The sequence below is a fragment of the Pipistrellus hanaki genome, assembly GCF_964339955.1.
Source record: "Pipistrellus hanaki genome assembly, chromosome: 18".
In the NCBI taxonomy this organism is placed as follows: Eukaryota; Metazoa; Chordata; class Mammalia; order Chiroptera; family Vespertilionidae; genus Pipistrellus; species Pipistrellus hanaki.
The window spans coordinates 32,079,155-32,092,043 of record NC_140520.1 but is presented as its reverse complement, the minus strand read 5'-3'; the positions used below and the strand labels follow the sequence as shown (position 1 = coordinate 32,092,043).

The 12,889-nt window shown below is 56.3% G+C and overlaps 1 protein-coding gene across 1 annotated transcript; it reads right to left on the bottom strand.

Annotated features, from left to right (window-relative positions):
* Positions 1-2,306: 2,306 nt before the first annotated feature.
* KLHDC8A (kelch domain containing 8A) lies at positions 2,307-9,802 on the bottom strand. Its single transcript, XM_084866977.1, has 5 exons — positions 9,215-9,802; positions 5,595-5,759; positions 5,145-5,360; positions 4,487-4,588; positions 2,307-3,350 (listed from the first exon to the last, which is right to left on the bottom strand). The coding sequence occupies exons 1-5, from the start codon at positions 9,588-9,590 to the stop codon at positions 3,157-3,159; spliced, it is 1,053 nt and encodes a 350-aa protein (XP_084723103.1). The 5' UTR covers positions 9,591-9,802; the 3' UTR covers positions 2,307-3,156.
* Positions 9,803-12,889: the final 3,087 nt, after the last annotated feature.

The following is a 12,889-nucleotide window of genomic DNA, read 5'->3' as shown; positions in this document are numbered from 1 at the left end:
CACAGATGGGTGCTGCGGCTGAAGCCCGGATCAACAGGCTGGCTGTCCCTCCCCCCACCCACCCCACCACAGTGTATAAAAAGCCCCCATCTTAACCTATGGCACTCCTGTCAGAGCCCACAGCACACAGAGAGGGCAGCCCATCCCTGGGCAGGAGGTTTGAGATACTGCTGATTCCTGGGTCCGATCCTGTGCCAGCTACGGGCTGTAGATGGGCCTGGAGGTTCCTGTGGATGATGTCTAGACTTCTTAAGGCCCTGCACTGCCAACCCCATCTCCTTAGATTCTCCAAGTGGTGCTGCAGTAAATCAAACCCTTCCCCACAGTGGGCTGTGAACCCCTTTACCTCTCCCTCAACAACAAAAATAGCAATGGAGCTACCCACCCAATGTAAGTGAATTCTTTTATGTGAAGGAGGGGGCTCGTAACCTCACAGTGAGGCCTTCTTTTGTCCAGTTGACAAATAAGGAAACTGAGGCTCAGAGAGGTTAACAACATCCCAAGATCACAAGACGATCATGATTCAACCCATCTCTCTCGCGTCGAAGCCTGGGACCCTCCTCCCGGCCTGGCTGGCCTCCCTCTCCTATCAGAGTGCAGCTCAAGATTTGCTTCCTGGAACCCTGCCCTGACGTCCACAGCTTGGTGGAGCTCTCTGCGGCCACCACGGGTGAGTCGCTTCTGGGCTGTGCTCGCAACGGCTGACAGCGATCTCGTCTCATTAAATAGTAACCGCAGATTGAATCCCATCTGCCTCCCCAAGCTGCAACTGCTGGGCGGCAGGAACCGGCATCGGGCACTGAGCCAGGCACTGAGCCAGGCACAGCATAGGCAGCCAGGGTTAAACAAAGCCCTGGAACAGCCAATGGGATGAAGCAGCGAGAAGGGACCTTTCCTTGGAGATGCATGTAGGACTGTTCTCTGCTCAGTTCACGTTACCCCTTCCCAATCTTTCCTTGTCAATCCTAATTCCTTGGGACAGAAAGTCTTCCGTCCTTTGAGGTTTGACATTTGGGACCTAAAGCTAGGCTAGTGCGGTTGATTTTCTCCATTTTTCCAGGTGCTATTTTATTGGAGGCAATGCAGTGGGGTCGTTTTAGAATCAGACCTCATTCGGTCACTTACCAGCTTGTGATCTTGGACAAGGAAGGTACAGCCCCACAGGAGACTTAGTTTTCTAATCCACAAGATGGGACGATCCTACCTGCCTCACAGAAGCAGCAGGCTCTACCATCTTAACACACCTCAGTCCCATCCACGGATCTGGTACTGTTTTGTGCACATGGAAAGCCCCATACACCCCACCAACACTGGTGCTAGGCTTGGCTTCCTCTAGGAGAGTGTGGAAACTCCTTTCTGGGGGGAGGGAGAGGGTGGTGAGGACAGTGTGGAAATGGAAGTGGCCTGGGGAGACCAAGCCAGGGCTTCCCTTAACATGCTGTTCTACCCTCGGTACCTGCAACCCCTTTGCCCCGTGTTCCAACAGTTATTTCAGGGGGCTGAGCTGAAATAGGGGTGTCCAGAAGCTATAGAAAAGGCCTCTCTGCAGCCGGCTCACCAGGGGGCACCCGTGGCTGCAGGATGCCTCTAGCTGGGAGGAAAGGCAAGGCAGGGCCGGCAGGTGGCGGTACCCTCCTAGGGACCATGTAAGGACAAAGGCCAGGTGCCAGAGGAGAAACAAACAGCCCAGCTCTGAACATCGCAGGTTCCACGTGTGCAGCTCAGCAGAGTCACCGCCTCTGGAAGGCGACTCCCAGCGTCCCTGCCCCAGATCCAGGCGGGCAGGCCTTCTGCCTCCGTTCCTGCCTCACGAGAAGTCAGCGTGGTGTTCTCTGGCTCCCCCGCAGCCTCACAGGAGCAGGCCTTTTTTCACGTCTGTCTCCCTGGTGCCAGTAGGGCTTTTAAAAATCACTGGGAATCAGGAAGAAGCATGTTCTCCAAGTTCTGGGGCCAGGCAGAAACCAGCGGAAGCTGAGTGAATGGAAGCCAGAAGTGAGGAGGAACTGGAAGCAGCCCGTTACTGAGGGCAACCTTTCCTCAACACATCCGTGAAGCCTCCCTTCTTTGGAAAAGGAAGCTAGGCTGCTTTCCTAGAGGGGAGGTGCCTGGTTGGGGCAGTGCTGGCTCGAAAGCAGAACCTCTTCAGAGGCAACAGCCAGAAACAGGGGGTCCCTTGCGACCCTCTTTAGCCTGAGAATGTCAGAGGGACTGTTTCATGGAGTCCCCCGCTAACCATCAAGACACCTGTCCACCCCCCCACACCCACCTCCACCTCCACCCCACCCCGTACCAAGATGCCAGGAAGATAAGAATATAGATTTTAATCATTGTGCTGCTGCAGATAACCAGAGTGCAAGTAATCCATCCTTGGTGGATTCGGATGCCACAGTGTAAATGAGGTTTCACACGGAAACACTCTGGGGCTGTTGGGGACAGAAGGGCCAGGCCTCTGGTCGGCGGAAGGGGTGGCAGAAGGAGGAACAGTGAGGAGAGGCGTGGGGAGCAGAGCCGGGGTGGAGTCGGCTCCTTCCCCAGCATCACATGCCCATCGAGGACCCTGGGGAGGCCTGGGTCCTTCCTGCCAAGGCTGCCAACAGGGATCAGTCCACAATTTCGCTTCCAAAGCTGCCTCTGAGGCCAATTCTTGCTGCGGAGACGAGGTCCAGGGCAGGCTCACCGTTGACCAGCAAATGGGGAAGGGATGTAGGCCAAGGGAGAGAGGAGGCATTTCGAAACCGCCCCCCTCCCCTGCAACCCTTCTCCATTTCCATCTTAAGAGACACCAAACTCTTTGAGAGCTGGGGAAGGACAGTGGCAGCAGCTCCTCCTCTGGAGAAGGGGAGAGGTGGGACTCAGAGAGAGTCAGGGAGCAGAGACTCCTGTGCATGCCTCTGCCTGAGCAGTGAGTGGGGACTCTCCCCCGAGGTCCGCTGAGCTCCAACCAGGGGCTGGAGGTCACTGGGACTTCCTATAGTTTCCTGGGAGTTGGTAGGATTAGGAGGCGGAGCGAGGTCATTTAAGCCCCGGAGCCTGGCCCCACTGGCTGCTGATAGGAGCTGGCCTCTGGGAAGAAGCCCAAACGGCTTTGACAAGACAGCGCCTCTTGTCCAGAGTCAGGTGATCCAGTCCAGGGTGAAGGCGCCGGGCCCAGGACAGCTAGGAGTCAGAGACACACAGGGCTTCTACCGCGTCACTCAGGCCCTGGTTGACGCCCCCCACAGCCAGGAGGCAGTTCTTGACGACAATGCTGGAGCAGGCACAGCGGGGCGTGGGCATGGCCGGGAGCACCTCCCACTTGTTCTTCCCCGGGTGGAACGCCTCTGCCGACTCCAGGACCGTGGGCTGGTTCCCTGAAAGGGAACCGGAATTTTCAAAGGAGTCCAGCCACCCATCCGTGCCCTGCAGTCACCCCGCCTCCCTCGCTCCCACTGGTAAAAGCCAAGCAACCTCAACTTCCTTGGCTGCCCCTGCCTACCCCACCTCCATACCTCCCTGCCAGTAGCTTTGGTCAAACAGCCACTCTGCCCTCCCTGCTTTCCATCTCTTCATGAGTAAGCTTTCTTTCCCCAATCTACTGCTTTTACCAGAAGTTTCTAGACACTGTTACCTCCTGCCTTGTACGGGAAGCAGCCCACGTGGTCTAGCTCACACTGTGCTCCTTTTAGGAGATAGTGAACTGGAGTCTGTCCACGCTGAGTGAACGCCGTCTGCCTGGAAGCCCGCTGCCCATCTCTCTCCCCCCTTGCTGCTGGGGTTCTGCCTCCGGGAGGGAGGGTCATACAGCAAGTCCTGAATTCATCACACTAACGTGTGTGATCCAATTGCTCCCTATTCCATAATGGAGCTGGGAATCCGGGGAGAAGACGTGGTCAGAGAGGACCAAGGCCAATCCCTGCCACACTTCTGCCTCTGCCATTCTGGGCAAGGACCCCCAGGGGCCTGAGCACCCCAGTTACATGGTCATCAGTATGTTGTTTATGCTCTATGGTCCCGTGTCCCTTGTGTAAGTGGACAGAAAGACGACATCGGGCCCACATATGGACACGTGAAGTCCAGGCTAGGAGAAAGGGAGTGTTGTGAATTCTTTGGAATAAAGCAGAGGCAGGCCCTTGCCTGTTTGGAGCAATGGATAGAGCGTCGGCCCGCGGACTGAAGTGTCCCAGGTTCAATTCCGGTTAAGGGTATGTACCTTAGTTGCAGGCTCGATCCCCAGTAGGGGGTGTGCAGGAGGCAGCTGATCGATGATTCTCTCTCATCATTGTTTCTAACTCTCTATCCCTATCCCTTCCTCTCTATAAAAAAATCAATAAAACTATATATATATATATATATATATATATATATATATATTTTTTTTTTTTTTTTTTTTTTTTTAAAGCAGATGCAGGCAGAGTGCAAGGAGCCAGCTCCTTCTCCTGCTTGTGCAAAGTGCCAATGATCCACCAAGCACCAGAGCCCCCGCACCCACCTGAAGCCCCATCCTTACCAAGTCCTCCGGCCACGATGACCCGCCCACTCAGAGAGCCGGCCACAAAGTCTGCTCGGCGTTTCTTGAGGAAGAAGGAGCGTTCCATCTTCAGCCACCCCCCTGCAGGCCGTGGGAGAACACAGAGAGAATCAGGTGCGACCCCAGCGCCCCGAACTCACACGGAGTCCCAAACAGCCCTCCTCTCCACTCACACGATGCCTCCCGCTGTCTGAATGAACGCGCTCTGTGGCGAACCCCCTCTCCCAAGTCTGCTGCAGTCCTAGGAACTGTGATCCCCCACAACCAACTACTTGTTCCACCTCTGATCTCACAGGCTCCGCGCTGGGAAAAAAGCTAAGGAGCGGCAGTGAGCGCAGGGGTCAGGATCCTTCCGATTCTCTACGAGGCTTCCCGTGGCCCTGCCTGGATGTTGTAAGAATAGACAATGGGTGGCAAAGGCTTTGATAGAAACAAAACCAGCCCACCAAAGGGAGCTCAGTGCGGATGAAAGAATTTGGCCCAAAAGAACCCCTGAATGGAGAGGGATGTGGAGACTTCTGAAAGGCTCGCCCAGCTGGGCGAGCGGCCCTGGGAGTGCGGATGGGAGAGAGGTACGGTGGGGGTAGGAGGGAGGGGTGGGGGGTCAGCCAGACGCAGATAGATGGCCCCAGCTCACCCTGCTCCATGTCAAACATGTCCATAGTCCGGAGGAACTTGGGCTGCCGGTAGAGCCGGCCCTGCCGCAGGCCTCCCAGGCTGTACAAGCGGTCGTCCAGGGTCACGAAGCTGGAGAAGGCCCGTTTGCAGGGGATGTTGGGGAACTTGGTCCAGGAGCGGGTCTCAATGTCAAAGACCTCGAAGGCGTTGACTGCATACTTGGCCTGCCGTCCTCCTGGAGACCAGAGCAGGGTGGGGGGTGGGCGGAGGAGTGAGCTCCTGAGGACTGGCCTGGGCCTCCCCCTCTGACGGTTACCTAGTCATAGAGGAGTTCCCTATGGATGGGCTGGCATGCTTTCCCCCTAGTGCCAAGGAGATGCTCAACACACAAGGAGATGCTTCTCAGGGGGAACTGACCGGAGGGAGGGAGGGAAGGAACGCCTGATGTGGGACAGACAACCGTCCTTACCCAGCACATAGATCTTGGAACCTCTCAGAAAGGAGGTGGCCGCGTAGCGCGGGGTGGGCATGGGTGCTAGTGACACCCACATGTCCTTGAGCATGTCATAGTGTTGAAGATGGTTGTGTGGACGCAGGTCCAGACCCATCCCGCCTGCCGCGTACACTCGGTAATCTAAGGAGAAAGGCCACACGCAACCCCGGGCTCAGCTCACAGATACTGTGAGACAGTCCCACCTGTGCTCATCACCTATCACAACCAGGCTCTGAAAACTCCCTGAACACCAGCAATGAGGCCAGGCCACTGCTCTGGCTGAATGAGACACACACACGCGTACACACACACACACACACACACACACACAGTAGGGTTGAGGCCACATTGAAAAGACCCTGCTGATGTTGAGCCTGGGTCTTCCTGCATGCCTCAGCTACCTCGTGTCCAGCCGTTAGCTAAGCCCGAAACACCAGGCCTTGCGTAGGGCAGATTGCGGCGGAGTCCAGACCTAGACAATCCTCTGCAGGTCTGGTCCCTCCATCTCCTTCCTGAGAAGCCAGAGGGGATGGGAAGCGGAGGGACGTGGCTCTGATACCCCCCAGAAGTGGCCTGGCCCAGGCACTCTGAGACTGGCGCTCTCTACAGCTAGCAGGAGCCTTGGAAATGAGGTCAGCCCTGCTGTCATTGGCCTTGGGGGACACTGGACTGCTGCTGGTTCTTCCATTTCCTGCCACCCCCATGGGGTCTGCAGAGCTATTGCACTGCCCCCTGCCTTCCCCACTGTCCTCTTTCACAAACTGGGAAGCCGGTGGGCTCCAGGAGGCACTGCACTGAAGGGACTAGGGCTCGGGGTGTATGAGGACGAGGCTCGGAGGAGAGAAAACCAGCCCCTTCGAGAAGCTGCCGGGCAGGGAGCTGGACGCTCTGGGAGAGCAGCTCTCCCTCACGCTCCACTGCTCTGGGCTGCAGGTGCCTTTTCAAGGCGCTTCTCTGCCATTGTCCCCGAGAGGACCGGCAAGGCATCCAAGGGTCCCTGGGCCTCGCCTGCAGCCTGTCAGGGGCACAGCCCCCCACAGGGCTATTTCCCTGGACCCACTCCCACCTCTCAGGAGCCAGTCCTCCCCACGTCTGACTCTCAGAGGCCTTTGTTCTTCAAGAGTACTTCAGGAATGAGTACCATTTCCTTCTACTTTCTAATCCTCCTGGGGAAGAAAACAAACCAAACAAAAACCCCAACCCTAGCCTGATTATATATGAATTTACCTTCCATAAGCTCCACCTCTCCCGGCCCTGGGCTGCCTGAAACACACCTGCCGTTGGGAATCCTTCCGTCCCCTCTACTCATTCCTTCAGACTCACTGGGAGCCCTGAGCACCAGGATGAGCTGAGAGCACCTGCTCAGTGCCTCCATGACACTTGCATCAGTCCAGGCACCACACTCTCCTGAAATAATCTTTGTCTAGTTCTTCCAATAGATTGTAAGTCCTTGAGAATTAATCTGTGACCCTAGCATCAAATACAATGCCTGGCAAGCAGGCATATAAATGCTTATTAATTAACTAGAGACCCAGTACATGAAATTCGTGCATGGGGAGCGGGGTATCCCTTAGCCTGGCGTGTACCCTCTCCAATCTGGGACTCCTCGGGGGATGTCTGACTGCCAGTTTAGGCCAGATCCCAGAGCTGGTGGGATTGGGCCTAAACTGGTAATCGGACATCCCTCTCGCAATCTGGGACCACTAGCTCCTAACTGCTCACCTGCCTGCCTGATTGCCCCTAACCCTTTTGCCTGCCTGACTGCCTGATTGCCTCTAACCCCATTGCCTACCTGTCTGATCATCCCTAACTTGCTCCCCTGCTGGCCTGATCACCCCTGTCTCTCCCTAGGCCCCTGGCCTTAAGCCGCTGTCTGGCCTCCCTCTGCGGGAGGTGACCTGGTAGATCAGGGGAAGGCGCCGCCCCTATTACCCCACTGCTGCTGCCACTGCTGGCTGAGCCTGGGCCCTTCATAGCCACACCATTGCCCTTTGCAGCTGACTGCAGCAGACTGAGCCTTGGCCCTTTGCAACCACTGCACCTTGTCCAGAAGGACGTCCGCTCTAATTAGCATATTATCCTTTTATTAATATAGATTGGTGAACCCATTCAGTACCACAGTTAAGAGCATAGACTCCATCATCACTTACTGTGCAACCTTGGCAGGTTTTTTAACCTCTCTGGGCCTCCCACTGCTTCTCTCCAAAATGAGGACAATCGCTCTTACCTCATCTGACAGGTTGTGAAGATCAAAGATGTTAATATATATAAAACACCTATGGTGAGGGTTCGATAAATGTTAGTTCTGAATCTCTTAGCACCGTTTATTGAGGCTTGGGGATAAGCATGGACCTCCATGCCCTCCTTCTTACTGGGAGTTTGTGGAGGCTCCACTGACCATCGGGCCCTGAAGGATTCTGGGCTAGAGTTTCTCCCTGGTCACCTCCATTGGTCAGACCTGGGTTCCTGAGGGCAGAGCCCAGGCCTTCATCTTTCTCTCCTCCCCAGACCTAGACCAGTGGCAGAGACAGAGCAGGTGCCCGGGCGATACTGGTGCCTACTCCATAGTAAGACCCAGCAGGCAGCTGGATGCTTTTGCCAGAGAGGGAGGGAAAGTTGCATCCCATTAAGTCTGTCTGGATTTGGACTATCCTAGTTCCTATTGGGCCACTTCTCACAAAACCCTTTATGTTTTAACAAAAGGGACTTTTGGAGCTCCCTCTCTATTCTGGGCTGTTCCAGGCCGGAAGCGAAGGGAAGTAGGGGCTTGAGGAAGATGAAATGAGAATTGTAAAACCACATGGTCAGCACACCCATGCCATGATAGGTATGGGTGGGCAAGATGCTGCAGGAGTACAGCGCTTATCCGTAGCTCAGAGATTAGGAGGCAGAGGGAGAGCCTGAGGGTGGGGAGAGGGCCCTGGAATCAGGCCCCAAAGCCCCCTCAGGGGAGCCTGGTGTTGGGGCGGTGATGGTGTGAACACCCCCAGGACCTCAAGTATGTGTCTGGAGGTGGTGGCAGGTGCAAGCCAGTTTCAGGGGATGGTGTTGTGGATGGTGGGCTCCAGCATGCTGCTGAGAGAAGGGGTGTGCAGAGTCATTGCACCCTCCCTCCCCTCCCCTTCGGCCCAGCCTGCCAGTTGGTTAGGAGGAGCCAGGTGGAGTGGGGATGTGGCATCATGTGGGATTACTAGACCCTTCGCTCACTGAGTCTCAGTTTCACCATCTGTAAAATATGGTTGGCCAATGGGCCTCTAGTTTTAGTGTCTACTGGCTCAGTGGATAGGGCGTCAGCCTGTGGACTTACAGGTCCGGGTTCAATTCTGGTACCTTGGTTGTGGGCACATCCCCAGTTGGGAGTGTGCAGGAGGCAGCTGATAGATGTTTCTCTCTCATCGATGTTTCTAACTCTCTATCCCTCTCCCTTCCTCTCTGTAAAAAATCAAATATATATATATATATATATATATATATAATTTTTTTTAAAGGAAGGATCAGATGGGATCAGGAATGGGATCCCCCTGCCCCACCCCATTCCTTCCCCGAGGTCTCCCCATCCCTCCTCCCCGCCCGCCCTCAGCCCTCGCCCCACTTGCCTTTGGCCGTGACAGAAATGCCCATGGCGGCCTCGCGCAGCACGCTCCTCTTCTTCCACTTGCCCTCGTCGATGTGGTACATCTCCACCACCTTCAGGGGCAGCTGGCTGGCGCCTACGCCCCCAATCACCATGATCCTCTTGCCCAGGGCGGTGACGGCCATGCCGGCCCGGGCGGTGGGCAGCGGGGGCAGGGCCGTCCACTGGTCGGCCTCGGGGGAGTAGACCTCGAAGCAGTCCCTGGGGACGCCGTGGTCGTCGCAGCCCCCGATGGCGTAGACCTGCCCCCCGCTCTCCAGCAGGGAGCAGTAGACGCGGCGGCTGGGCAGCGGCGCCAGGCGCTTCCACTGGAAGTCCTTGGCGGTGGGCACCTCCATGGCAGCCCCGCCCGCCGGGAACGCCGGGGTCCGGCGAAGGTGCGAATCCGGGGGGATGGGGAGGGGAGGGTGCACCAAGGCGCCGGCTACTCCGCGGCCCCTCTCCCCGCCTCCATCCACGCCCTGGTGCCGGGTCCCGCCCGGCCCCGCCGGGGCCCCGACGCCGCCGGCGAGCGCTCACCGGCCCTCAGCGCCGCATCACTCTTGTCCGCGCCGGGCCTGCGGGGGAAGCGCGGCGAGTCACGGGCGGCCGCGCCACGGGCCCTCGCCTTCCGCGGAGTGGGCTCCCAGCCATTCCCCAACTTTAAAGGGCGGTCGCCGCGGCCCAGAGCGCCACCCCGTGGCGGCATCGCGCCCTGGAACGCTTTGTCCTCTGCCCCTGCGCGCGGGCGGATTAGAAATCCGCGGGGGCGCGGGGGTCGCGAGGGGCGCGGGGGCGCGGGGAACGCGGGGCGGGCGCGGGGCGGGCGCGGGGCGGGGCGGGGCTTTCTCGGGCTCGGGGTGCCCGGCTGCCTCCCGGTCAGCAAAGAGTTAAAACCTTTCGGTGTTCAAGTCCCCACCTCCACCCTCCTCCCCCTCCTCCCCGCGGCCTCCCGCCCCCGCACCGCTTACCCAGCCCGGTGGAGCCGCGTGGCGCGGAGCGCAAACAGCGCATCACCGGGAGCCCCGAGTCCCCGCCCGGCGGCGCTCTGTCCCTCCCGGGCTCGCGCCCCGCTGTCAGGCAGGCAGAGGAAGAGAATACATAGATGGATAGCAGGAAGGACAAGGGCTGCTGCTGCGGGGGAGGAGGCGGGCCGGCTCCACGCACTCCCACCCGCAGCCGCCGCCGCACCTGTGCGGGAGGAGCCCGCGTGCGCCCCGCGGCGGAGTAGCTGTGACCTCTTTACAGAAGCCCCGGCCGCGCCTGGCCGCCGGGAGGCAGCGAGGGGGCCCGGCGGAGACGTTGGTCTGGTCTACAGGATTGGGAATAGCGGGACACTAGGCCCAAGTACCCAGAGGATGGGGCCCAGACTCCCTCCAGTTTGGGGGTGGGCGGTTTGTATGTGTTTGTTTTGGATGAGGAGGCGGAGAGTCCAATTACCCAGTGTATCTACAATACACAAACCCAGTTCGCGACAGGCTGGCTCCGTAGCCAGCTTTGCTTTGGGGGAAGCTATGATCAAGTGGTTAAACTAATAGAAACACGGGATGTGGGCGTGACCCACGCAGAGCTGACGCAGGTGCATCCAAGTAACACATGCACCATGCAGAACTTACACATCACCTCCATCCACCCCCACTCGCCCCCTGCAAATAGAGAGACCCCCAGAGGAACTGACAGATGCACGGATATGTGGACACAACTAGAGACACCACCGTAGATACACTCACAGGCTGTCTTTCCAATAGATATCCAATCTTGGCCCTCGGCACCTATCCAGAGGCTTGCCAAATATTCCTTTGAAATTATTCTCTAATAGCTTTTTCAGGACAGTTTTCCCCAATAACAAAGCTGCCCGGGAGAGCAGTGGCCACCTGGTCTGATGGACTGCGGGGCCTATGGGGTGATTGTCCTACTGAAATACAGCCAAGTCTTAAAAACGCTCAGCTTGGGTGTCTGACAGACCTGGGTTTGAATTCTGGCTCTGAAATTATTTAATGACTTTGAGCCTCCGTGTCCTTTTATTTTAACTAGCCTTTTCATTTTGTGACGTCATTTTGCATCTAGTTTGTGACATCTGTATCCAGGGGCCTTTCACTTTATCACAAATCCCAAATGAAAGAATTGTACACGATTAAGGACATCACGCTTTCTCACTCTCACCTGGCTTTTTGTCTGATTACAGTGAAGAGAGGAGCCCAGACCCCGGAATGTTCCCATTGACGTGCTGGGCAGCCCGGCCGGGAAGGACTGGGATAGGCCCCAGAATGAGCCCCTTTCAAATCCAAAGCTCATGTCCCACAGCACCACCCCCTGTGAGGACCATGGGTTTAGGGACTCAGATGCTTGGGAAACACCTAGAACAGGACGCCCTGCAGGCCGTGGTATCATTGCTTGTTCTGGAAGTCCTGGCTTCTCTCCATCTCCCCCACTCCTTCCCCCATGGCGCTTCCTCCCGCCAGGTGCCAGGTGGCGTCCTTTAGTCTTTACTCGAGTGCACGTTGAGGAAGCTTGTAACCTAGCAACCATCACTTAAGATTCCCTGCATCACCTGGTCTCCATGCCTGGGCTGCTTGCAACAAGCTGGGGCTTTAAGTAGTGCCAAGCAGAGGGGGGGATCCCATGACCCACCACCCCATTCTAGGGTGTAACCGCTTTTCCCGTGAGGAGTCTCCTCCTCATGTTAAACCCACACCCTTCTGCTCTGAGGCTTTGCGTTGCATTGGGCCTGGGTTTCGCTTTTCTCTTAAAGAGTGTTTGACCTTTGGCCTTGGTTACACTGGGAGGGGAGGGAAGTGGGAAAGGGGTGTTTGTGAGACTCTAAAGACGAAGCCTTTGGTACCGTAGAGTCTTTATTGTTGTGATGCTTATGCATCGATCAAACTTGCTGAGTGTGGCTCAGGAATCAACCAATGAATGCATAAATGAGTGGAAGAACAAATTTATTTTTTCTCTCTCCATTCCTCTCTCACTAAAAAAATCAATTTAAAAAAAATTGTTGAGGGATGCTCAGCCCCAGAAAAAGTTACATCTGGGTTGTTTAAAAAAAAAAAAAAATATATATATATATATATATATATATATATATATATATATATATATATATATTGATTTCAGGAAGGGAATGGTAGAAACATCAATGATGAGCGAGAATCATTGATCTGCTGTCTCCTGCACGCCCCCCACTGGGGATGGAGCCTGCAACCTGAGCATGTGCCCTGACCTGAATTGAACTGTGATCTCCTAGTAACTAGTTCATAGGTGGATGCACAACCATCCAGCCACACTGGCCGGCCATATCTGGGGTTTCATCAGGTCTAACTTATGTGCAATAAAATGCATACTTTGGCTCATTGAGTATTACATTCAGCAGGAGCCTGACTCCCCTGACCTCTGGTAGGTTTGGGGGGAGCTGAAGAGGGAGGAGGAAGGGCAATTTCTTCCTGTAAACCAGGTGAATTCCCATGGCAAACCGTGGCTGGAGTCACTCGCTATGTGGGGAGCTTGAAGGGACTGGTGAAACCCCCAGTGTAGGGCACACTAGGGATGGGGTGGGGAAAGGGGACTTATTTAGCTCCTGCACGGCTCCTTCTGCCTCCTCAGAAATACTGACCTACCATCCTGTCAGTGGGCACCACCAGAATGCTCTGGGGGTATC

Coding starts and splice junctions, on each gene's coding strand:
- KLHDC8A (XM_084866977.1), bottom strand. CDS start 9,590: ATGGAGGTGCCCACCGCCAAGGACTTCCAGTGGAAGCGCCTGGCGCCG. Junction 5,760..9,214: donor CATTTCTGTCACGGCCAAAG/GCAAGTGGGGCG, acceptor CTTTCTCCTTAG/ATTACCGAGTGTACGCGGCA. Junction 4,589..5,144: donor CATGTTTGACATGGAGCAGG/GTGAGCTGGGGC, acceptor CACGGCCTGCAG/GGGGGTGGCTGAAGATGGAA.